Here is a 26,871-nt window from a genome sequence, read left to right on the forward strand (position 1 = left end):
ATTAGTTTGCATGTATAAAGTACATATTGCCTAACAAACAGTTACAAACAAAGAAGATTTTTGAAATGGTTGATTGTATAATATGTGTGTACCACATGAACAAGGAGGCTGAAAGAAAAAATCATTTCTTGGGCCTTCTAGGATTCTTCAACAATGACTAAATCACAAGCATATTTCATTTTTATAAAGGAAATGTTTACATACTAAACATTTTTAAAATCCTTGCTTATAAGTCCATCTAAACGGCCATTAATCAATTTAAAATATTATTCTCTGTCAATAGAGTGAAATACTACACAGCCATTAAAAACACATTAGCATTGATATGAGGAAGTGTTCATCATTTAACAAGTAAAAAATTCTGGTTATAAAACATGATAAGTTAAATAATCACTTTTGTGGGTTAATAAATACACACATACCCAAACATACTGGGAAGGCATACCAAATGCTAATAGTGATTATCTTTGCATGCTAGGAAGGGATTCTTTATATATTTTTTTCTTTGTGCTTGTCTATATTTAAAAATCTCACAATGACTATATAAAAGTTTTGCATTTTAAAAAAAACAATATTTTTAAATACTTTTAAAATTATTGTTCATGGTTTTAAAATAGGAATCATTTTTAATTGGATTCTTTCCAACCTAACTCTTCAGAGTTGACAGCTATGGTATCATTTTCATGGGAAGTGTATTGTTCTGGATTCTCAGGAAGACTTTAACTGATTCCAGAAAAAAAAAAAAGGGATAGTCCAGAATCCTTAAAGATTGTCCATTTTTACTTGCAGTCTATTTATTAGGAATGAGTTTTCACTTTCTATTCTTATATTACAAAATATTTTTTCTTTTGCTCTATCAACAGAATGGGAGGCATTCCAGCTAAAAGCCATAAGGGAGAAAAACTACTTTTATTTATGGGTATTATTGATATTCTGCAATCATATAGGTAAGAAATTTGGGGAAGTAGTCTTTTATTGTTTCAAAATAAATCAACAAAAGGTTCTGAAAATTTACCAAGCGGGAGTGATTTTACATTCTCATATTTGTTTTTCTGTCTGTTTACATTTAGATTAATGAAGAAGTTAGAACATTCCTGGAAAGCACTTGTTTATGATGGGGTAAGTGGCTTGTCATGTTCTTTCTTAAACTATATTTTTCTGATTTCTCAGAGACTTCAGACTGTATCTAGGCAGCCCCATCACTAGACCTGAAGAGAAGAGGAAACAAGGGTCTTCATAAACTCAGAATCAAGCTAGCAGATTGGTTCAAATCTAAAAACAAAGACAACATAAGTTTAAATAGCTACTCAAATAGTGGACATCCAGCCTGTTGGCTAGGTAGAGGCCAGGAAAACAAAATGATGTCTTGTTTCCATGTGAAATCTGAAGAGCCCAGTTATGAGATGACAGTGAGAAAATGGAGGAGACTCTTTTCATAGGCACTGGGAAGATCAACAGGACAGTTGAAATGAAGTTCTCACAAGACCAAGCTACAGAAGTATGCGAACCTGTCTTTTATGGTAGACAGCCCTGAATTTGAACCCTGCATTCACCACTTTACTGGCCATGTGACCCAGATACATTGCTCATTATTCGGCTTCCCTTATCCTGTTTTGCCATCTGTACCAGGGTCATGATCATAGGACCTAGTACCTGCCTCACAGGGCTGAGGTGAGAATTAAATAAAATAATGTACTTCAGTGTTTAACATGATACCTAACACAATAAGGACGTGGAAAGTGAAAGCTTCCAACTTGTTATGGATTTTTATGCACGACAAAGGATGAGTGATATGAGGATGTCTTGTGGATCTAGAATTGTCATTAACAGAAGAAAACAGTTATCAAGAAGCTGCGTCTGTCTGTCTGTCTCTCTCTCTGCCTCTACACACACACACACACGAGCGTTCTTATCTAAATGTCAGATTTCAACTTCCTGCTGCTGACAGAACATTCACTGGCCTCAGCCTCCCTCCATTAATAACTTGGAGTGACAGTTCCAAAGAATATATTGGTCAAAGAGTTGCTCACGCCATTTTCGAAGATGTTAGCCAATGCTTTTCCTTGAAAGAGGATAAATTATAGATGCTGTTCTTCTTTCTTGGTGAGGAACACCCACTTTCTCGGTTCAGTGGAAGACTAGCAGTAACCATTCTGCCTGAAAAACCTATGTTTTGTCCACATGCTAAGGAATGACCTCTGTCAGAATGCCCTTTTTAACTACAGGTTCACAAGTTTGTTTCTAAAAATTAGGCTTATTATTCTGATCAAAGATTCCTTCTATTAAAAGGCCAAGGTTAATTTTTTCCCTTTCAGCCGAGTTAAGTGGAAACTACGTTAATGCCTTGAACACAGATGGGAGAGAGGGTAAACACCCTCTGTTATTTCCCTCGTCCTGTTTTCTGACATGACTTTGATTCCCTGTTATCAGATGAGATTGCTCATCTGAATGGCCTAGTCCTCTGTTGGTCAGATGCTTCTAAGAGGCCCCTACTTTAGTCTAGTTAAAACTTATCTTCTTTTTCTTTTAGTGTTAGTTTTTTTAAGAGAATCCCTATGCTGATTATATATTTGTGAAATCGTAAGGAATAATTAAGACTTGTTTGTGTCTGTTTACAAACACACCTCTTATTTAAACAATGTTTCTTCACAATCCAATTTCTCTTGGGAGGCAACAGCCAAGTCTTAATCATCTTGAACCCTAAGATATTTCTAAATTACTGTGCTTGTTGCAAATGTGTGTCCAGCTCAGAAAGGAGCTGCCAGAATACTGGGGAGAGGGCATGTCAAATGAGTGGGAAATTTCCCACCACACTCACAGCATGAATGATAGTCTAGTGGACCATTATAACTTGGCCGAAGATGGTTCCTCGTCCTATATCCTTAATAACATGGTGATTACGGAATTACCTTATGCTTCAGGTCACACCCTATTTCACAGAAGGGAAAACAGGCACCAAGACACTGTCTTTTCCCAGGATCCCTCAGCTTTTGAAAGTTAGAACTAACACCAGCACCAGGTCTCCAGGCCCCTCCCTGGTCCACTGTGTGTTTTTCCTTCCATACCCACTGAAGACCTTTACAGAATCTAAACTTAAATTTCAGACATTTCTTAATTGGAATCCACAAACCTGTAATCGAAATGGAGCACTATTTCTAGAAATGTATATCTTGGCTAGTAAATAAATAATTACTCAATAAACAAACAGAATTAGCTTCTTCATCCATCTCCCTTCCTGGATTTGTAATAAAATGCCCCTTCAGTCCTAAAGACTCCTACCAAGCATGAGAAAATTGAGTTAACAATCTAATGCAGTTCAGTTCTATCTAATTAGTAGCTAATCCAGTGAAATGGAAGCCATCAGTCAGCTTTGCCTCCTAGAATCTTCCCAGTGTCTATGCACCCTGTTACTCGGAGGTGAAACCAGCACACTTTTTTTTTTGACCTAGCTATCACCCTTTCATTAGGGTTGTTTTGCTTGTTTATGTCCCCAATTTTTGTTCCTTACTAAAAGTGTTATCCTGCATTCCAGATGATGCTTGCAGACACTGTCTGTCTGCCTCTATGCAAAAAAGGAATTTAAAAGTTTCTCCTGGCACACATGGAATAAGGATCAGCTGTTTTAATTTATAAAGCATAGTCTTTTTGCTCTCTCTTCCCCTGCCCCTTTTCATGCTCTATGTCATCATAAGTATCTAGAATCTTTGCTCAGATTGAGTCTTGTGCATACTCCCCCAGCCCGACTCCTGGGCCCCACAGGACACAGGACAGCTCTAGACATCTCCACTTTCTAGTTAAGGACATGGGCTAACAGAGAACCAGTTGCATAGATCTTTCTTCTAGATTGAAATAAACTGAGAGGTAAACCTGTGATACCTGATTTGTCTTTTCAGGACACCGTTTCAGTTCATAGACCAAGCTTTTACGCAGACAGATTTCTAAAGTTTATGAATTCCAGAGTTTTCAAGAAAATTCAAGGTAAGATTCTTATGAATTTTTCTTTTTACTTTTAGCACTTACATACTGAATTTACTATTGTATGTCTTTGCAAGATTTTTATTGGAAGAGTTTGGCCTTTTTTTATTTCCTAAAAGTAGTAATTACAGTTAAGTATCCCAGTCAAGTATTTATTGATGCCATAATCATTAAAGTCCTATTCTGTTGTGGAAAAAATTAGAAACTGCCTAAATGTTCAACTCTATAATATGTTTGTTAAATATATTATGATACAATAAAAAAATTGAATAATATGCAGCAAATAAAAATGGTGTACTAAAGGTACATTTAATTTTATAGATATACATTTAAGCACATACATACTTACTGGTCTGCATTTCTAAATGCACAACAAAATTCTAACGGAATATATAAATATGTTAACAGTGGTTATTCTCATGGAATATCTTCCAGAATAGACCTTATGTTAGGCCACAAAACAATTCTCAATAACTTTTAAAAGACTGAAATTATTCAAAGAATCTTTTAAAATTTGTCTTTAATTATAGTTGACATATTCATTTCAGGTGTACAACATAGTGATTCACCATTTATATACCTTACAAAGTGGTCACCACTTTTAGGAAATAAATCTAGTAACCATCTGTCACCATACATAGTTATTACAATATTATTGACTATATTCCCTATGCTGTACATTATATCTCTGTGTCTTATTTTATAACTCGAAATTTGTACTTTTTAATCCCTGTCTCCCTTTTTTTAATCACAATAGAATGAGCAAAAACTGGAAAATTCACAAATATGTGGAAATTTAACACCACACTTTTAAACTACCAGGGGATCATAAAAAACTTAGATAGTTAGAAAAAAACTTAGAGATGAATGGAAATGAAAATACACATGCAAAAACATGGGATGCTGTGAAAGCAGTGCTCAGCGGGAAATTTATAACTATACATGCCTTTGTTAAAAAAGAAGAAAGATCCGAAATCCATACCCTAACTTTAAATCATTAAAGAGGAACTAGAAGAAGATCAAACCCAAAGCTAACAATTGTTATTCTGAATCATGGGATTATGTGGATTTTCTTTTTTCCTTAGATCGGTATTTATTAAATTTTCCACAATGAAATGTATTACTAATGTAGTTTTTAAACTACGTGAAAAGGAAAAAGGTAGCCCTATTATTACATATGTCATTTTATCATTTAGGTATCCAATTTCATAACCCAAAACATGACAGTTTAGCCACACACACAAAAAAAAACTGAAAAAGTAGAATGTTCATATTTTATATTTATATGACATTTTTCTTATAATATTTGTTGATATTTTCTGTTAATAGAAGGAAAACACATTTTTAATTTATATTTTTTCCAGCTTTATTGAAATATAACTGACATTTAACATTGTGTAAGTTTTTGTACAATGTGATGATTCACGTATATATTGCAAAATGATTATCACAATTAAGTTACTTAACACATCCATCACCTCACATAATTACAAATTTTGTGTAAATGTGGTGAGAACATTTAAGATCTACCCTTAGCAACTTTCTAATATATAATACAGGATTGTGAACTATAGTCACCATACTATATATTAGATTCTTAAAACTTATTCATCTTATAACTGAAAGTTGGTACCCTTTGACCAATATCTCCCCATTTCACCCATCTCCCTCCCCCTCATCCCCCCATAACCACTTTTCTACTTTCTGTTTCTATGAGTTCAGCTTTTTTCGATTGGACATGTAAGTCAGATCATACAATGCTTGTCTTTCTCTGTCTGACTTTTTTCCCCTAGCATAATGCCCTCAAGGCCCATTCATGTTGTCAAAACTCGTAGGATTTTCATATTTTTAATGACTGAATAATATTCCATTATGTATGTGTGTGTCCCATTTTCTTTATCCATATATCTGTCAGTGGACACTTAAGGTTGTTTCCATGTCTCAGCCATTGTGAATAATGCTGCAGTGAATTTAGGAGTGCAGATCTCTCTTTGAGACAATGATTTCTTTTTTTTTTTTTTTTTTTTTTTTTTTTTTTTGGCTAGATACCTAGAAGTGGGATTGCTGGTTCATATGGCAGTTCTATTTAATATTTTGAGGAACCACCATACTGTTTTCCAAAGTAGTTGTACCAATTTACATTCCCACCAACAGTGCAAAGGGCTCACTTTACATCACATCCTCGCCAAGACTTCTTGTCTCTTGTCTTTTTGATAACAGCCATTCTGACAGGTGTGGGGTGATATTGTGGTTTTGACTTGCATTTCCCTGGTAATTAGTAATGTTGAGCATCTTTTCATGTACCTGTTGGCCATTTGTATGTATTCTTTGGAAAAATGTCTATTCAGATTCTTTGCCCATTTTTTAATCAGATTATTTATTTTGGGCTATTGAGTTATATGAGTTCCTTATGTGTTTTGTAAATTAACCCCTTATCTGATGTATAGTTTGCAAATATTTTCTCCAGTTTTATGGGTTGCCTCTTCATTTTGTTGATTGTTTTTCTATGTAAAAGCTTGTTTTTATGACTGAATAATATTCGTGTGTGTTAATCCAAAAAATCATTGCCAAGATCAATGGCAAGGAGCTTTTTTCCCTGTGTTCTCTTCTAGAAGTTTTACATTACAGTTTTGGGTCTTACATTTAAGTCTTTAATCTATTTTGAGTTAATTTTAGTGAGAGTAAAACCTTTACAATGTAAAAATATTGGAAACTATAAAAAGATTCAAAGAGAACAATGACAATTACTTGATACCCCATAACTCAGAAATATCTGCTACTAATATGATAATTCCTATCAATCTTTATTTCTGTGATATATACATGTGTATATATATATATATATACACATACCCACACACATACTCGCACACACACATACATATATAAATTATAGTATAATAGTATATGATTATATGTATATGTCTTCTATTTTTCACATAATAACATGGTTTCCCATATCATTGTATCTTCTACAAAGATACCATTTAAAATTGCAATACAACATTAAAATTACATGGGTGTGCCTTAATCTATTTAACCATTCTTTCATTATTGGGCATTTAAATGGTTTCTCCTTTTTCTGCTTCTAACAAATATTTTATGAACGTTGTTTCAAATAAATGTCGTATCTAAATTTCTGGTTATTTCATTAGGATAGATTCCAAGAAGGAGTACTGGGGGTTAAAATGCCGCTATAGACTTCCACAAGAAGTCTGCACCCTTCTAACTCTTAGCTAAAATTATTCTTTTTAAATTGTAATACTCTGAATAGTTAAAAAAAAAACATTATCTGGTTGTTTTAGTTTGCATTACTTAAGTACTGCTGAAGTTCAACCATTATTCATGTTTATTAGCCATTTGTCATTCCTTTGAGAATTGAGCTTCGTAATATTTGCACATTTATATTAGGAGTTTATTATTTTTCCAAATGATTTATGTGAACTCTACATATTAAAAAACACTTCTGTTTCATATTCAACTTTCTCAGTGGTATCTTAAAATTAGTTTCAAATTAAATTCTCTAAGGCTTTTTTCTTCCTAAGATAGGCCATAAGATAGTTTTTATTCAGTTTGCAGTTCTGTGTGAATACCAGCTTGTGGTGCAAATTTTCAAGGGAGATTTTCTGTGTCCCTTCACCCTTTGCCAGGGTTGAAAAACATGACTTTCCTTGTGGCCTCTGATAGATTTATGGAGGATATGGCCCTTAATGCCCTAGCTTTAGTGAGACTCCTCCATGAGATTCCTCATCTTGGGAGTTTTTGCTTTCTTTTTTTTTTTCTTTGATAATCAAGATTTTATTGGTTGTTTTGAGAATAAGTACACGGATATTTCGATTTGTACAGAATTCTCAATGTACATACCAAAAACCAAAAGTCATGTAGTTGTAATTCTTTTCTAAACAGTTATTCCAGTGACTTTCCAGCATAAAATTTGGAGGCTAATTTTCCTCAATAGAATATCAAATGCTAATATCTTCAAATATTGATAACATTGTTACATCAAAAGCCCACTGATTCACAATTAAATATCATATACACTACACAATCAAATTTTCAATCTTTCACAGCACATTAACAGAGCTACTAGGAAAACTGTACTACCATGACCAAAGATGTTATAGAGTGCACAAAATTCTGACACGAAAGGCCAAGATCAAGGAGTGGTTTTCTTTGGGAAATAATTCTACCAAAAACATGGGAATAGAATTGTTTAAAATGTTCAAGACTTGTTAAATGCACGGCTGACTTCAGATTGCCATTTAGTGTGCTTTGTACTATAGGATATAAAAACTACCCCCAATTATGGAATGTTAAGCCGATACCCAAGACAAGTAAAGCCTCCCATATTCAATATCCTACTATTTTCTGGTTTTACCAAAAAATAACCAGGGAATGATTTCACCTGTTTTTTTAAAAAAAATATATTTACACTTAAAAAATGGGATGAGATGAAATTCCCTCCTTCTTAAAAATGTTTCTAAAGCTACTAAAAACTTGCATTTACAAAATAGTTGATAAAAATAGTCTTCTGGATTGTACAAGAAGGGAGACAGGAACCACTGATAAGACATGGTGTATGATATTAATCAGACTTGGCTTCTTTCTCTCCTTCATCAGAGGCTGGACTCTCCTCGTTTTTGGTTTCTCTGTTTTCCGCAGGTAAATCTTTAGTTTCTTGGTTAGCTCCTTCAGCCTGTTTTCCTTTTGCTCTCCTTTTCCCTTTGCTTGCACTTTTTTGTCTGCAGATTTATCCTTCCCTGCTGCCTTTTGTGGCATTGTTTCCATTCTTGCAGGAGCAGGTTTAGCTGGCAATCTCACCAATCTCCTTCCCTGTCCCCTCCGCAGAGCTCACCTTCCTCTTGGGTGATGCCTGCGGGTTATGGCCACTGAGAACCTTCAGGAAGCTGCCCTGCCTGGTCACTGTGGCAACCCCTGCTGCCCCAGCCACTGGGACCCATTGTGGAGATGGTGGGAGAACTGAATTTTTGCTTTCTTAGTAGTATGTAAATTAATGGTACAATCAGTGGCATATTCAAGTCCATGAAATATGGCATGTGTTGCAAATCTTCCCAGTTTGTATAGTTTATCATGTTTTTAGTGTAACAAGTATTTTACTTCTCAAGTAGTCAAATCTATTGACTTTTCCCCATTTTTATTTTTAGTCTGTTTTTCATAACATCTTTATGGGGATATAATTCACATACCACGAAATCCACTCCCTTTGAAGTATACAATTCTGTGATTCTTAGTTGTGCAAACATCACCATTATCTAATTTTAGAACATTTTTATTACCCACCCCCCAAAAATCCTGTACCCATTAGCAGTCCTCTCCATTCCCTCTTTTTCCCAGCCCCTGGCAACTACTAATTTATTTTCTGTCTCTCTAGATTTGCCTATTCTGGACATTTTATATAAATGGAATCATACAGTATGTGACCTTTTGTGTTTGGCTGTTTTTACTTAATGTAATGTTTTCAATGTTTAGCCATCTTGTTGTACTCTACACTTTTTTATTGCTGAATAATATCCCATTTTATGGATACACCACATTTTGTTTATCCATTCATTAGTTGATTGACATTTGCATTTGTTTTCATTTTGGCTGTTATGAATAATGCAGTTATGAACATTCATGTCCAAGGTTTTATGTGGACATATGTTTTCATTTCTCTGGGGTATATACCTTGAAATAGAATTGCTAGATCAGGTAATAACTCTCTGTTTAACATTTTGAGGAACTGCCAGACTCTTTTCCAAAACAGCTACATAATTTTGCAATCACACAAGCAACATATGAGGGGTCCAATTTATCAACATCCTTTCAATGTATGTTATTGTCTTTTTTATTTTAGACATCGTAATAGATATAAAGTGGTATCTCAATTTAGTTTTGATTTGTGTTTCTCTAATCACTAATGATATTGAACATCTTATGTGCTTATTGATCATTTATATTTTCCATGGAGAAATGTCTTTTTAGATCCTTTGCACATTTTTAGTTCGGTTATTTGTCTTTTATCGTTGAATTATAATAGTTCTTTATATATTCTGGACACAAGTTTCTGTTTTCAGATATGTGATTTACAAATATTGATTTAATTGTTAGTATGTGCTATAAGGTAGGGTCCAACTTCATTCTTTTGCATGTAAATATCCAGTTGTCCTAGCACCATTTGTTAAAAGCCTATTCTTTTCCCCACTGAATTATCTTTGTTCTCTTATTGAAAATCAGTTGTCCACAGTGTTAGAGTTTATTTCTGGATTCTCAATTCTATTACATTGATCTGTATGCCTATCCTTACACCAGTACCATACTGTCTTGATTACTTCAATGTTGTATTATAGGTTTTGAAATCAAGAGTGTGAGTCCTTCAAAAGTGTGAGTCCTTTTTCAAAAGTCTTGGCTATTCTGGGTCTCTTAGATTTCTCTATGAATTTTAGAATCAGTTTGTCAGTTTCTGAAAAAAAACAAACAAAAAAACAAAAACCTGGTGTTTTGGTAAGGATTGTGTTGAATGTTTTGAATCTGTAGATCAATTGAGATGTTAAGTCTTCTATTCCATGTACATGGATGTCTGTCTTTTTATTTAGGACTTCATTAATTTCTTTCAACAATGTTTTATAATTTTCAATATACAAGCCTTACACTTTTGTTACATTTCTTAAGTATCTTTAATTTTATAAATGGAAGTTTTTTTAATCATTCTTATGTTTACAAAGTACTTCACCACTCGAGGAAATCAAATAAATGTTCATTCATATTTTTCTTTTACTTTTTAATAGATTGGTTTCTGAGGTTTTTGTTTTGTTTTTGTCTGTGTGGTATTATTTTGGTGTAAGAAGTGAGATAGGGCTAACCTTGTTTTTTCCTTGTTTCATCGTCCCAGTACCATTTATTGAATAAAGTCTTTGTTTCTAAGCACAAATACATTTCTTATTACATGGATAATAAAGATAATGCCTGTAGTCCTACCACAATGGAAAAGGTAATCCCCATCCATTTTCTCTTTCTTTTTTTCTTAACACTTAACTTTTATCTAACTTACTATAGATTTTAATTATTTATCTTGTTCAATGCCTTTCTCTTTCATTTGAATGTAAGCTTACTGCTATATCCCTAGCACCTAGTACAGGGGTGTGGAGCTTGGAAAGTGCACATAGTGAATGTATTTGTTGAATGAATGAACAATGCCATGACATATGTGCTGAGTCTCATCTTCTCTTTACTGTCCAGAACAGATCCCTCTAGAGATTACCTCCACTTCAGGATAGTTTTAACCATTCATTCTCTCTTCTGGTTCCATATTTCAGCCTTCAAACTGTTCATTCTCTTATATCTTAAAAACAAACCTCTTCAAATCTACATCTCTCTCCAGCTCCTGGTGTATCTTTCCCCTTCTTGGCAGTCACACTATTGGAGAGTTGGGCCCAGTTGCTGTCTCATTTATTTCTTGTCACTCTTCAGTATGCTCCAGTTGACTTTTGACCCCACCACTCCACTGAAGTAATCTTTTCAAGATTGTCAACAATCATTGTTCCAGCCATTGAATAGCTTTCAGTCTTTTCTTAAAACTAAATATTTGAGACCACAGATGTCAGTTCTCTGTGCAGAACTGACATATTATTCTCTTGTCTTTCATAATTCAGGACTCTCTGGTGTCCCTTTCAGCCTCTCATGCTCCTCTTCGGTGTCCTTTGGCAGCTCCTCACTTCTGTCTTACCTTTGTATGTGGATGTTCATGGCGGTCCAGGCTCCAACTTTGTCTCTTCCCCTTGCATAGCTCTGCCTGGGTGGTTTCTTACTCTCTCAAGACTTCAGTTACACCTGTGTACTTATAACTCACTCGCCACACCTCTAACAAACCTCTTTGCCTACCCAACCTCTCCAGTTAGTGTCCATCAAATTCCATAAGCTTGGCATGCTCAAAGTTGAATTCGACTGCTCTCCCTTCCAGGACCTGCCTTGCTTCCAGAGTCTACACCTCACTGAAGGCCACCACAGTCCACTTAATTACCCAAACCAGAAACACTGGTATCAAGCTTTGACTCCTTTTTTTTTGCTTACCACCCACATGCAGTCACTCACCAACACCTGTTCTCATGCTGAAATATCAAGGGTACATCCCCTTTTACCATGCCTCTCCTAATTCAACCACTTTGTGTTTTGTGGTTTTGATTTTGGGTAGTTATTTTGCATAGAGTTGTGGCACTCACATTGGTCTCTTACCTCCAGTTGTATCCCCATTTAATTCAGTCTCCCCACACTGCAGCAAGAGGGATTACTTTAAAATATAAATGTTCTCTTGCTAATTATCTTCAACAATTAAATTTTTTACTTTATTATTTTTATTTTTTACTTATAGTTGACATACAATATTTTATTGGTTTCAGGTATACAACATAGTGATTAGACATTTATATAACTTCTGAAGTGATCACCCTAATAAATCTAGTACCCATCTGACACCAAACATAGCTATTTCAATATTATTGACTATCTTCCCTATGCTATACTCAATTTATTTATTTATTTATTTAATTTAAATTAATTAATTTTTTTTATGGTGACATTGGTTAACGAAATCCGGTAAGTTTCAATTGAACATTTTAACAGTAAGGCATATATATATATAGTTACATTGTGTGTTCACCTCTCAGAGTTAGATTTCTTTTTTCCTATGCTATACTGTACATCCCCATGACTATTTTTATAACTGGCAATTTGTTCTACTTAATCCTTTCACCTTTTTTACCTATCCCCCCAATACCCTTTCCTTCTGAAGACCATCAATTTCTTCTCTGTATCTCTGAGTTTCTGTTTTGTTTGTTCATTTATTTTGTTTTATAATTTCCACATAATAAGTGAAATTATATGGTATTTTCTTTGACTTATTTAGCATAATACCCTCCGAGTCCATCCATGTTGTCACAAATTGCAAAATTCATTATTTTTATGGCTGAATAATATTCCATTGTATATATGTACCACAGCTTATTTATTCAGTCATCTGTCATAAGACAGAGTGCTTTCATACCTTTGGCCACTGTAAATAATGCTGCAATGAACATAGGGGTGCATACACCTTTCAAATTAGTGTTTTGGACTTCTTAGGAAAAATACCAAGAAGTGGTGCTGGGTTCTATATTAGGTCAATTTTTAATTTTAAAAAAAATTTTTTTTAATTTTCATGGGTTCCCTGGTACACAAAATCCTTAACTTGGATCCTGAGGCCCTTTGTGATTTAGCTGGTTTTCCCTCCCCAGTGACTTCTCTGTCGCCCCATTCTATGCCATACCCTGTTCTCTGGCCTCTAGCATCTCTGAACGCCTTGCAGTTACCCCACACATTCTAGGCTGATCTCTTCATATTCTTGTCTCTTTGCCTGCAACACTCTTTCTTTACTTTCTCTGGTCTTCAGGTCTCAGTTTAGATGGTGTTTCTGCCATAGTACTTACCATACTCTGCTATAATGAGTTGTTTTTCTGTTTCCCCAACTAGACTTTGAATTCCTTAAGACTAGAGGCTGAGTTTGGTTTTCTCATATATATTCCCAGTACCTAGCACATTTTCTGGCACATTGTAGGCACTCAGCCATCATCTGATGAATAATTGAACAAATGAAGGGACTTTTCCTCTACTACCAGCATTTCAAAGGGTAGCAATTTAATTAGTAAAGTTGACAAGTTAAAATACAACTTCAAGATGCTTTCTCAACTGTGATTAATTTAAAGCCCTTTAAGCCTGAAGACATACTTTTTTTTCCCCCAGTACCAAGTTTTTCTTTCTTTATTTTTTTCTTTTCTTTTCTTTTTTTTTTTTTTTTTTGGTGACATTGGTTAACAAAATCTAATAAGTTTCAGATGTACAATTTAACAGTAAGGCATCTGTATATATTGCATTGTGTGTTCACTGCCCATAGTTAGGTTTCTTTCTCTCATCACATATTTGACCTCTTTTATCTCATCTACCTCCCACCTCTCCCGTCTTCCCCTACCCTCTGGTAACCACTAATCTATTGTCCATGCCCATGAGACTCTGTTTGTCCTGTTTGTTTGTTGCTTTTATGTTTATATCCCACATATATGTAATATGTGATATTCAACTTTTTCTGTCTGGCTTATTTCGCTTACCATGATTATCTCAAGGTCTATCTACATTGTCACAAATGGCAGTATTTCATCTCTTCTTATGGCTGAGTAATATTCCATTGTATATATGTACCACAGCTTCTTTAGCCAATCATCAGTTGCTTCCATGTCCTGGCCACTGCAAATAATGGTGCTATGAACATCGGTGTGCAAATATCTTTTCAGATATGAGTTTTCAAGTCTTTTGGGTAAATACCCAGTAGAAGGATTGCTAGATCATATGGTAGATCAATGCTTAGTTTTCTGAGGAGCCTCCATACTGTTTTCTATAGCAGCTGTACCAATTTGCAGTCCCACCAGCAGTGTATGAGGGTTCTTTTTTCTCCATATCCTCTCCATCACTTGTTATTACTTGTCCTGTTAACTATTCTAACAGGTATGAGATGGTATCTCATTGTGGTTTTGATTTGCATTTCCCTAACTGCTAGCAGTGTTGAATATCTTTTCATATGTTTGTTAGCTATATGAATATCTTCTTAGGAGAAGTGTCTGTTTAGGTCCTCTGCCCATATTTTTATTGGATCATTTTGTTGATGTTGTTGTTAGTGAGTCATATGAGTTCTTTGTATTTTTTGGATATTAGGCCCTTATCGGAGGCATCGCTTGCAAATATATTTTTCCATTCGATGGTTATCTCTACCTTGTTAACAGTTTTTTTTGCTGTGCAGAAGCTTTTTAGTTTGATATAGTCCCATTCATTTATTTAAACTTTTACTTCTCTTGCTTTTGAAGTCGAATTCATGAAATCCTCTTTAAGTTCAAGGTCCATGAGTTTAGTTCCTATGTTTTCTCCTATACATTTTATTGTTTCAGGTCTCATATTCAGGTCCTTAATCCATTTTGAGTTAATTTTGGCATGTGGTGATAGACAACAGTCTAGTATCATTCTTTTGCAGAAGGCTTTCCAGTTTTCCCAGCACCATTTATTGAAGAGGCTTTCCTTTCTCCACTGTATGTTTTTGGCTCTTTCGTCAAAAATTATTTGCCTATACAGACATGGGTTTACTTCTGGACTCTCGATTCTGTTCCACTGCTCCATGTTTCTATTCTGCTGCTAGTACCATGCCGTTTTGATCACTGTCGCTTCGTAGTATAGTTTGAAGTCAGGCAGATGCCTTTAGCCTCATTCTTTTTCCTCAGGATGGCTTTGGTGACTCAGGATCTTTTGTGCTTCCATACAAATCTGATGATTTTTTTTCTATTTCTTTAAAAAATGCCGATGGGATTTTGATGAGGATTACATTAAATCTGTATTATGCTTTAGATAATAAGGTCATTTTAACTATGTTGATTCTTCCAATCCAAGAACATGGAATATCTTTCCATTTCTTTAAATCTTCTTCAATTTCTTTTAATAGAGTCTTATAGTTTTCATTTCATAGGTCCTTCACATGTTTTGTTAGATTTATTCCTAGGTATTTTATTCTTTTTGTTGCAATTGCAAAAGGAATTATTTTTTCCACTTCTTTTTCTGACACTTCATTTTTAGAGTATAGGAATGCTCTGGATTTTCTAACGTTGATTTTGTATCCAGAGACTTTACTGTATTTGCTTATTGTTTCTAGTAGTGTTCTTGTGGAGTCTTTAGGGTTTTCTGTATAGAGAATATGTCATCTGCAAATAGTGACAGTTTGACTTCTTTGTTTCCTGTTTGAGACCTTTTATATCTTTCTCTTGCCTGATTGCACTCGCTAGGACCTCCAGTGTTATATTGAATAACAGTGGTGAAAGTGGACAGCCTTGCCTTGTTCCTGGTCTTAGAGGGAAGGTTTTTAGTTTTTCACCATTAAGTATAATGTTGGCTGAGGATTTGTTATAGATGGCCTTTATTATGTTAAGGTACTTTCCTTCTATACCGATTTTCTTAAGTGTTTTGAACATTAAAGGATGCTGCATCTACTGATGTGATCATATGATTCTTATTTTTTAATTTGTTTATGTGGTGTGTCACATTAATCAATTCGCATATGTTGAACCATCCCTGTGCCCCTGGGATGAAGCCCACTTGATCATGGTGTATAATCTTTTTAATATGTTGCTGTATTCAGTTCGCTAGTATCTTATTTAGGATTTTTGCATCTGAGTTCATGAGAGATATTGGTCTGTAGTTTTCTTTTTTATGTGTTATCTTTACCAGGTTTTAGTATCAGGGTAATATTGGCCTCATAAAATGAGTCGGGAAGTATTGTCTCCTCTTCTATTTTTTTGGAAGAGTTTGAAGAAAATAGGTATTAAATCTTCTTTGAATGTTTGACAGAATTCACTGGCGAAGCCATCTGGTCCTGGACTTTTACTTTTTGGTGGGTTTTTGATGACTGTTTCAATTTCCATACTGCTGATAGATCTATTTAGATTTTTCAGTTCTTGATTCAGTCTAGGAAGGTTGTATCTTTCTAAGTACTTGTCCATTTCTTCTAGGTTATTAAATTTGGCATTACATACTTTTTCATAATATTCTTCTATGAGCCTTTGTATTTCTGCAGTGTCTATCATAATTTCTCCTCTTTCATCTCTGGTTTTATTTGTGTCCTTTCTCTTTTTTTCTATCTTGAGTCTAGCCAGGGGTTTGTCAATTTTATTAAACTTCTCAAAGAACCAGCTCTTTGTTGTATTTTTTTTTCTATTGTTTTGTTTTGTTTTCAATTTCATTTAATTCTGATTATTTCTTTCCTTCTGCTGATTTTAGGCTTCATTTTATCCTTTTCTAGTTTTTTAAGATAAAGCCTTAGGTTTTTTATTTGGGCTCCTTCTTGTTTTTGGAGATAAGCCTGTAATAATATGAACTTTCCTCTTATTACTGCTTTGGCCATGTCCCAAAAGTTTTGATATGTCGTACTATCATTATCATTTGTTTCTATGTATCTCTTCATCTCTCTCTCTCTCTCTTTTCTGACCCGGTTATTCTTCAGTAGCATGTTGTTTAATTTCCATATATTTGTGGTTCTTCCTGATTTCTTGTTGCAGTTGATCTCTAGTTTCAAAGCATTATGATCAGAGAATATGCTTGGTATGATTTCAACCCTCTTATATTTGTTGAGGCTATCTCTGTGTCCCAGTATATGGTCAGTCCTTGAGAATGTTCTGTGTACTAGAGAAGAATGTATAGGCAGCTGTTTTAGGATGGAAGGCTCTGTAAATGTCAGTTATGTCCAGTTGGTCTAATGTGTCATTTGAGGATGTTATTTCCTTATTGATTTTCTGTTTGGATGATCTGTCCATTCTGACAGTGGGGCATTTAGGTCTCCTACTATGATAGTGTTTTGGACTGTTTCTTCCTTTAGTTCTCTGTTCATAATTACTTTACGCATTCTGGGGCTCTCTGATTGGGAGCATAGATATTAATAAGTGTTATGTCTTCCTGGTGTATGATTCCCTTTATCATTATAAAGTGTCCCTCAGTATCTTTCTTGACCTTTTTATTTTGAAGTCTATTTCATCTGATATTAGTACTGCTACTCCTGCTTTTCTCTGAATGCCATTTTCTTGAAATATCATTTTCCACCCTTTCACTTTGAGTCTATATTTGTCATTGGAATTGAGATGTGTCTCCTGGAGGCAGCATATGATTAGGTTTTGTTTTTTGATCCAATCTGCAACTCTGTACCTTTTAATTGATAAGTTCAGTCCATTTACATTTAGGGTGATTATTGAAACACGAGGTTTTCCTGTAGCCATTTTATCTTTTGCTTTCTGATAGCTCAGTGTTTCCATTGCTTCTTTGTCCTTGTGCTTCTGTTTTTTTATTATTATTATTATTATTATTATTATTATTATTATTATTATTATTATTTTGGTTGGGTTTTGTGGATTTTCCCTCTGGTCTCTCTTGTTTTATGTTATATACTTCAGTTCTGAATCTTTAGAGTGTGGTTGCCATACATAGTATTCCATTATCTTCTGCGTGTGCCTTATCTCCATTCCTCTTTGCAAATTTGGATCTTTGACTCTTCCCCTTTTCTGTTATTGTTGTCTCCATTTGTACCTATGTATGCTGAATGTTCATTACTATCTTGTAATAGCAAATCTCTTCTTATTGTTTAAGCTTATAATGCCCTGTTCTGAATAAGGGTTGCACTCCTCTGCTTTTATCTGCCTGCTAGTTGTCTTATTCATAGTTATGTCTTTTTTAGTCATTTTGTTTAAGGTGAGCTGACTCTGAAGGTATTTTCTGTAGTGCAGGTCTCATAGTGGAGAATTCTCTCAATTTTTGTATGTCTGGAAAGGTCTTTATTTCATATTTAAAGGAGAGCTTTGCTGGATACATTAATCTTGGCTGGTAGTTCCTTTCATTTAAAAGTTTAAATATTTGAATCCACTCCTTTCTTGCTTGTAAAGTTTGTGCTAAGATGTCTGATGATAATTTAATGGGTTTTCCTTTATAGGTTACCATTTCTTTTCCCTGGCTGCCCTGAGAATTCTGTCTTTGTCAATGATTTTTGATAATTTTAATGGAATGTGTCTTGGAGAAGGCATTTTTAGGTTGAGGTAATTAGATGTTCTGTTGACTTCTTGAATTCCAAGGTCCGGTTCATTCCTTCGATTTGAGAAATTCTTGTCAACTATGTGTCTGAAGATGCTTTCTAATCCCTGCTCCTTTTCCTCCCCTTCAAGAATGCCCATTATTCTTATGTGTTTCCTTTCCTGATGGTATCAGCTAGTTCTTTTCTTTTTCATTATTTTTCATTCTTTAGTTTCTCTCTTCTTCCTTCTGATTTATTTCTAGATTTCTGTCTTTGATATCACTGATCCTTTCCTCCATTTGATTGACTCTTATTTTCCAAGTTTGCTATTTCAATTGTTATCTCTTTCAGTGTGAAGTTCTATTTGGTTCTTTTTGAGAGTTTGAATCTCCTTGCTAAAAAACTGATTTTGCTGATCTAGTTGTTTTTTCAATTCCTGTGGTAGCTCTTATGTGCACATACCTTGCTCAGACATGCTGGTGTGCAGTTTGGGCGTTTTTTGTTGAGTTTTAGATATTCAGCTTATTATTGTTTCAAGGGGAGAACTCTGGGGACATTTTTCATTCCACCATGTTTTTGATGTTACCCCATGTTTTTCGGCATACTTTCTTTGTAGGAGAGAACTCCTCCTTCTTACCCCATCCCCAAGAAAATAGTACCTGGTCTTCAAATTTATTTTTTCAAATCAGTTTATTTAACCTTCTTAAATTCATTCATCCTACCTCAGAATTGAATCATGCTACCAACGTAATAATGTCTGCAAAATCCTATAATTTTTCTTAGAAATAATAGTCACCATAATGTTGAAACCTCACTGAAATTTTCTACCAAGATAGTATGTCTAAAGTACTAAATCTCAGTTTCCTGAAAGGATTATAATAGTACATTAATTTGTTAAAACTAATATTTCAGGACAATAATGCATTCATTCAGTCAGCATTTGAGCACCTATTATGAACCTAGCACTATGCAAAAAATTAATAACATAGGAAGCTTTTTGGAAAAAAAAATTAATTAGTAAGCCACATTTGAAATCCTCACTTAGCAGTTTTAAAGTCCGATGTCAAAAGACAAGAGTTGGGGGTTTATAGAAGTTAGCCGATAGAATATTAGAGCAAAAGTTCGTGTGTACATAATTGCTTTACACCTGTAAACCAAGTGTGACCACTGCTTTGATAGGATGAGGAAAATGTGACTTATTTGGTCCACTTATTTATCATTAAAATAAATTTTGATCAGTTTTTAAATGTTCAAAATCTCCTCAAAGCTGGGGGATCGGGGGCGGGGACTAGTTTCGTCTTTTTTTCTTTAACCAGAAAATAGAATGCTATAGAGCTAGGAAATGAACCACCAATTATACAACTTGAAAAAAGAAAGATACCTTGGGGTTTCCTGCTTTCTAGCTCTATGACCTTGAACAGGTCACAACTTTTCTACTCTTAGTTTCTGGACCTGTAAAAGGGCCTATCTCCCATGTGAATAATTTGAGATATAGAAGTGCATGTTGGCTTCCAATCTCTGAAGCCCTCTATAAAAGTTATTTTCGATGGTGATTATATTATGATAATTATGAAACCGCTCATAGGATATATAAATCTTCCCTTCTCTTTAAGTGGAGAGATTGCCCTCTATTTTTTCCTCATTTATGTGTCCCAAAGTCCTTCTCCAATTAAGTTCTTGTGAGCTGCCTGTGGGAAGGCCTCAGGATGAGCAGTATATAATCTAACCTCTGAGATTCCCAAGGCCAAACACAATTACTAGATGCATCTGCTGTCAGGTTACCCTTATATGCAGACCTCCAAAGGAGAGATGCTGCCAACAACAAGTTCAGGGGAAAGTATACACAAGCTTCAACTTCCCTCTCCCCGTAACCTCCAAGGAAATTCTCTAGCAGTATTAAGCCAAGAGGAATTATTGCAGCAAAGAGTGAATGTAAGGACCCACTGACGTATCAGATGTAGTCACAGCCTTCAGCAAGTATGATTGATGAGGAAGTACATTTACTTGGTTCACGTTCCTAATACAACTCTGAAATTGTACAATGCTATCTGGACAAAGATCAGGAGTAAATTATACCTCTGACGTAATCATGACCTAGGAAAAAAACCCCAAAGGGCAGAAAATTTCAGTACAAAGTCACTGAAAGAAAAAGCAACCAGAAGTAATTTGGCTAAATTGGGCAACATGAGTATAAGATTAAACACGGGCATGTTTAGAAATTTCCAGTCCCAAGTTAATAAAACTAGGGTCATGAGAATTCTCCTTACTTTACCATGTGCGTTTACCAACCCACTCAGCATCCTCTCAGCGGTAGAAAAACATGGCTTGGAGGAGAAAAAATAATTCTTGAACAACAAAATGTTTGAATTTGACCTCAAATAAGGCTTTATTTCAAAATCTGGAGAGACATGTCAACTTGAATTTATTCTAGAATATTCTGATTTAAGTCAGGTCATTTTGGACAAAGAAAATTGCCAGAACACAATTTCATCTCCCTTTCCTCATGTATATAAAACAAGGCTTCTTGCATTCTACTCAAATAATGATTAAAATGTTAATAAATAAGTAAAATCTTAACAAAGAAAATATTGATGTGGTTTTACAACAAGTATCTTTATTTGTCTCCCCTTCTTCCTTTCCGTCTAGCTTTGAAGGCCTCACCTTCTAAAAAACGGTGCAATTCCATCGCAGCCCTGAAGGCAACTTCACAGGAGATTGTATCCTCAGTTAGCCAGGAATGGAAGGATGAGAAGCGGGACTTGCTGACAGAAGGGCAGAGTTTTAGCAGCCTTGATGAAGAAGGTAAAGACATGCAACTTTAAAAAAAAAAAAAAAGTTCTTGTGATTTTATTTAAACAGGTAATATGTAAGCTCACAGTAGAAAAATTAGAAAATACCTGCTCTAAGAAACGAAGCCATTAACTAATTTTTAAATGGATATTTACCATATGACACAGTAAATGTAAAATTTTTAAAACACATAAATAATACAATATATGGTTTATGGTAAAAAAAAATTAGAAGATAGTAAATTATTCAAAAAATCAAGATCTATAATCTTACTACCTGAAGGTAACAAATCTGAACATTTCGGTGTTTTTACTACTATTTTGGTGTTTTTACTACTAGACCTTGTTCTCTACATGTATATATATTTTTTCAAACACATATACATTATATACATATATACACATAGTTATACATACAATCACAATGTAACAATGAATTATCAATTTACTTAGGTCTTCTTTAAAGAATTTAATCAGTTTTATAATTTCCTCCTGGCATGTCATACATACCTTTCGTTAGATTTATTCCTTAGATGGATATAGAGATACAGACATAGCTATATATTTTCTGTCTTTTCAAATAATATCGTTTTAAGATTTGGGTTTTCTGGCTATTTGTTGCTACTGCACAGACCTCACATCTTTTGTCCTTTCTTACTTGCTGGCTAGGACTTCTGGCACAATGATGAATAGAAGTGGTGATGTGGGCAGCCTTACCCTGTCCTGATTTTAAAGGGAATGCTTCTAATGTTTCACTGTTGAGAAAGAAGTTTGTTGTATGTGATACCGATAATCAGGTCAAGGAAGTTCCTTTTTATTCCTGGGTTGCTAAAAGTTTTTATCAAGCATGAGTGTTGAATTTTATCAAATACTTTTTTGTATCCAATACATGGATCATTTGGTTTTTCTCTCGTAATCCTAGAAAGGGATGTGACATTTTAGATTTTTTATCAGTGTAGTATATTCTTTTGGGAATACCAATATCTCCTGAAATTTTCTTCCACTTCCTGTAGAAGATTAGATCTCTTCTTGGCATTTTCTTTTCCTCAGTCTTTAGAATAGGGTGTCATTCCTGTTTTCTTCTGCAGCACTTACCCATATGTCCCATGTGGGGTTTTTTTCTTTCTAATCTTCCTATAAACCTACTCTTACCCAGACTTAGTGATTTCAACAAAATAGTTAATGAATTGCCCTTGCTGACTCTATCAGAGTTGATGGCTCCAGTTTCTGGCAGATATCCACCCTCTTTCTCGAAGCAGTCCTGCCTTGCCATCTCCCTACTGCAAGGTGTCTGCAGTCCGGGAAATAGAATAAACTTATTTTTAAACCGTGTTGGTTAAACTTGCAAATAGTATGTTCAATATGACTTCCAGAGTTAAAGCAGCAAGTCCAGGTGTTAATCTGGATAACAGATACATTACAGATCATCCAGAAAGTCTGGAAATGTGGAAAGTAGTACCCATAGTATGTTGTTGTTTTTTTTCAAGTGAATTATTGGACCCATTGCTTAAATTTAAAGGTACCTCACCTGAAACAGTCTGTGAAAGTCAAAGAAAAACCTATTGAGCATATTTTTTAAAAATGTTAACATACAATTTTAAAATGTGTTTATCTTGACAATTCTCTGCATCTACAAAATTTGCTACAAGGTTCAACCTTTTATATCGCTCTGTAGTTGGGGCCTTTCCCTTTCATAGTACACCAAGTCATCCCCCAGTTTCCCTCTGGTTTTTAATCACTTGTTTTCTGTTGTTCCCAGTATATCTTGGTTATATTAGTTTTCTGTTGCCATGTAGAAAATTACTAGAAAGTTAGCCACTTAATGTAACTTCCATTTATTAGTTCACAGTTCTGTAAGTCAGAAGACTGGCAAAACCTGGGTTCTCTGGGCACAGCTTATCAGGGTCTTAAAAACTAGGGTCAGGATGTCCACTGGTTGACCCGTAACCCCCTGGAAAAAATGTGAAGCTTAAAATCTAGTGAAGAAAGAGGTTAGGAGTAGATATTAATTGAGTGTTTACTTTGTGCCAGGCTTCATGCTAAACTTTACCTACATCATCTCACTTAGTCCTTACATCAACTCTGTGAGCGAGGTATTATTCTATTTTACAAATAAGGAAATTGAGCGGAAAGAGATTAAGTAAATTAAGTGGCAGGTCCAGGATTCAGAATCTTCCAGTGCATATGCTCTTACTGTAAGGCATCAAGGAAAACTGATACAAGTCAGAGCCCATGTAAGGGGCATTGGTTTTATTTTTGCACCCAACATCCACAGCCTCCTACACCTAGACTTCTAACCCCACTTCTTTGGGTAAACCATAACCTACATGTACTGTAAATGATCTCCACTTTTTACCCAAGGGACAGATTCACAAGGATCCCAAGAGGGACTTTTAGGAGCTCTTCTTACCCAGTAATGGGAAGCTTCCAGCTGAGATAGAAAGAGGAACTATCTTCAGACTTCTGTCCCATTGAATGAGAAACAGGGTATCTTTTCTATCACTGAAGTTTTTTTGTTTTTATACATGTCTTAATAAAAGTGCAAGTTTTTTCAAAAAGAAAGATGTCCACTGGGTTGAGTTCTCACCTGGAGGTGCTGGAGAAGAATTCTCCAGGTTCATCATGTTGTTGGCAGAATTCATTTCCTGGCAGTTGTAGGGCTGAGGCCGCCACATCTTTGCCATCTGACTACCAGCTGAGGTCCATGCTCAGCCCCTAGAGACCATCCACATTCCTTACCATGCAGCCCCCTTCATGTTCAAAAGGAGAATTTCTCAAAAGTCAATGTTCTTCACACTTGAATCTCTGACATCACCATCTCTGACCTGGAGACATAGAATTAAAGGGCTCCTGTGATTGGCCCAGGCCCACCTAGATGATCTTCTCTTTAAGTTAACTGATTAGTAACCTTTATTATACCTGCAAAATTCCTTTTGCCATGTCAGATAAAATAATCACAAGGGTAACATCTCATCACATTCAGTTTCTACCCACACTCAAAGGGACATTATACAAGGGTGCAGGTCATTGGGGAATCATCCTAGAATTCTGCCTACCACACTAGCTTTTTAAAAAATTGAAAGATATAGGAGCATGAAGAAACAGTTCTCTCCTTCAAAGCTCTGCTCCTAAGGGGTTGATAGGTCAGCTACCTAGTGGTTGGGTGATATATATTTTTTAAAAAATAAAATATCTACCTAGGTAAAAAACAAAACAAAACAACAAAAAAACAGCATGAGCCCAACTGCAGAACTTTAAGGTAAAGATTCATCTACCCATTATGTCCACACTGTTCTCTCTCTGGGGACTTGCATGTCTCTTTTTAGAGAAGCTCTGTTGTACGTGACTAGACCTTTAATTAAAGGAATGTCTTTGACAGGCTGGCCAATAATAGAGGAAAATGTGTCTAAAGTTTAGAATAAGGTTTAAAAGGACCCACATTGAACTCTTAAAAAAAAAAAAAGGAATCCACATAGACTCAGAGAGAGTGAGTATGGGTTACTGCTCGGCCTTGAGTATTTTACTTCCTCATGAGGGAGGGCTCTTACGTATTTTCATAGGCACCTACATTTTAAATAAGAAATAAGCATTTTCTCATTTTTAAGAAAGGCAGCCTTGCTGTGAAAATATGATGTCAAGAATTTGTCATGGATAATGTTCAAATATATGTGTGGGCTCAAACAGGGTTAAGGTATGGCAGGCTGTTAATCTGTGGGTTATGTGTTTCCTGGCTATTAAAATGTCTGAGAATCATGGACATGTGCACATCCTAAAGGGGAAAGCAGGTTCACTGTCTGTTTACACACCTGCCAGTCGTCCTTTTAATCTCTGTCGAATTATCTCCTTAAGCTCCTAGGAGCTTTTTATATTATCTTTTGAAACAGTAAATCACTTTATAAGGTTTTTAAAAGAACATTCATAATATCATTTTCATAAGCCATTTTGTAAATTAATGTAATTTCCTTTCCGTTTAACCTGTTGGCAAGAAGCTATTTTATATTTCTGCTGCAGTTCAGAAGAGCGCAGTTAACTCATAATTTAATTTGCAGCCTGATATGTAAAATGAAGCTTTTGACTCATTTAAATTATTATAGATTCCAAAGCAGCATTTATTACTGAGATTCATGAGTGTGTGTGTGTGCGTTGCTTTTCTTACCCAGCGCTGGGATCGCGACACAGGCCAGACCTGGTGCCTAGCACACCATCATTGTTTGAAGCTGCTTCCTTGGCGACCACAATTTCATCATCTTCCTTATATGTCAATGAACATTATCCACACGACAGGACTATGCTTTATGCAAACAGGTAAGACTTAGCACAATCAAATTACCAGTCTGGCTCTTAAACCATGTCAACATCATGAACAGCTTTGAATGAAAACATGCTGTTCCTGACAACCAGGATGTGCCTGTCACCTGCTCTGTAAGTAAGAGAGAAAATATGCATGATTTTTACTGTGGCAAGAAATGCATCTGAGGAAAACCTCTCTTGATTTTCCTTTATTGTTAATAATTATGTCCTGTAGAAATTGTATACTTGGTTCTGTGGAAGAAAACAAATCTTTCATCATTTTTATTTTACTAATTTTAAATGCATTTTTCAGTTACATTTGACATACAATATTATGTTAATTTCAGGTATATAACATAGCAATTCAAGATATATATACCTTACAAAGTGATCACCCCAATAAGTCTAGTACCCCTCTGATACCATCCATAGTTATTACAATATTGACTATATTCCTTATGCTGTACTGTACATCCCTATGACTTTTTATAACTGGCAATTTGTACGTCAAGATCCCTTTCATTTTTTTCACCCATCCCCCCAACACTCTTTCCATCTGGAGACCATCAATTTGTTCTCATAGCTATGAATTTGTTTCTTTTTGTTTATTCATTTATTTTGTTTCTTAGATTCCACATATAAGTGAAATCATACTGTATTTGTCTTTCTCTGATTTATTTCATTTAGCATAGTACCCTCTAGGTCCACCCATGTTGTCACAGATGCCAAGATTTCATTCTTTTCATGGCTGCATAATATTCCACTGTATGTATGTACCACGTATTTCTTCATCTATTGATGGACACTTAGGTTGTTTCCACATCTTGGCTATTACAAATGATGCTGCAGTGAACGTCAGGGTGCATATATCTTTTCAAATTAGTTTTTGGTTTATTTAGATAAATACCCAGGAGTGGAAATGCTGGTCATACAGTAGTTCAATTTTTAATTTTTTGAGGAACCACCATACTGTTTTCCATAGTGTCTGTACCAATTTATAATCCACCAACGTGCACAAGGGTTCCTTTTCCTCCACATCCTTGCCAACATGTGTGGTTTGTTGATTTATTGATGATGGCCACTCTGACAAGTATGCAGTGATATTTCATTGTAGTTTTAATTAGCATTTCCCTGATGATTAGTGATGTTGATCATGTTGTCATATACCTGTTATATATCTGTTTATCCTCTTTGGAGAAATGT

General features: G+C 35.0%; 1 protein-coding gene across 7 annotated transcripts in view; it reads left to right on the forward strand.

The window, feature by feature from the left end:
• PIP5K1B (phosphatidylinositol-4-phosphate 5-kinase type 1 beta) overlaps window positions 1-26,871 on the forward strand; it is a 281,846-nt gene that overhangs the window by 195,398 nt on the left and 59,577 nt on the right. For all 7 annotated transcript variants that reach the window (XM_039836789.1, XM_039836768.1, XM_039836464.1 and 4 more), the window contains 5 exons: window positions 864-947; window positions 1,071-1,119; window positions 3,894-3,978; window positions 21,236-21,391; window positions 25,539-25,683. In XM_039836789.1, the coding sequence (XP_039692723.1) occupies window positions 864-947; window positions 1,071-1,119; window positions 3,894-3,978; window positions 21,236-21,391; window positions 25,539-25,683 (519 nt within the window). The remainder of the gene's footprint in view (window positions 1-863; window positions 948-1,070; window positions 1,120-3,893; window positions 3,979-21,235; window positions 21,392-25,538; window positions 25,684-26,871) is intronic.

Source organism: Pteropus medius, unplaced genomic scaffold (assembly GCF_902729225.1).
Source record: "Pteropus medius unplaced genomic scaffold, Ma_sr-lr_union100, whole genome shotgun sequence".
Taxonomy (NCBI): Eukaryota; Metazoa; Chordata; class Mammalia; order Chiroptera; family Pteropodidae; genus Pteropus; species Pteropus medius.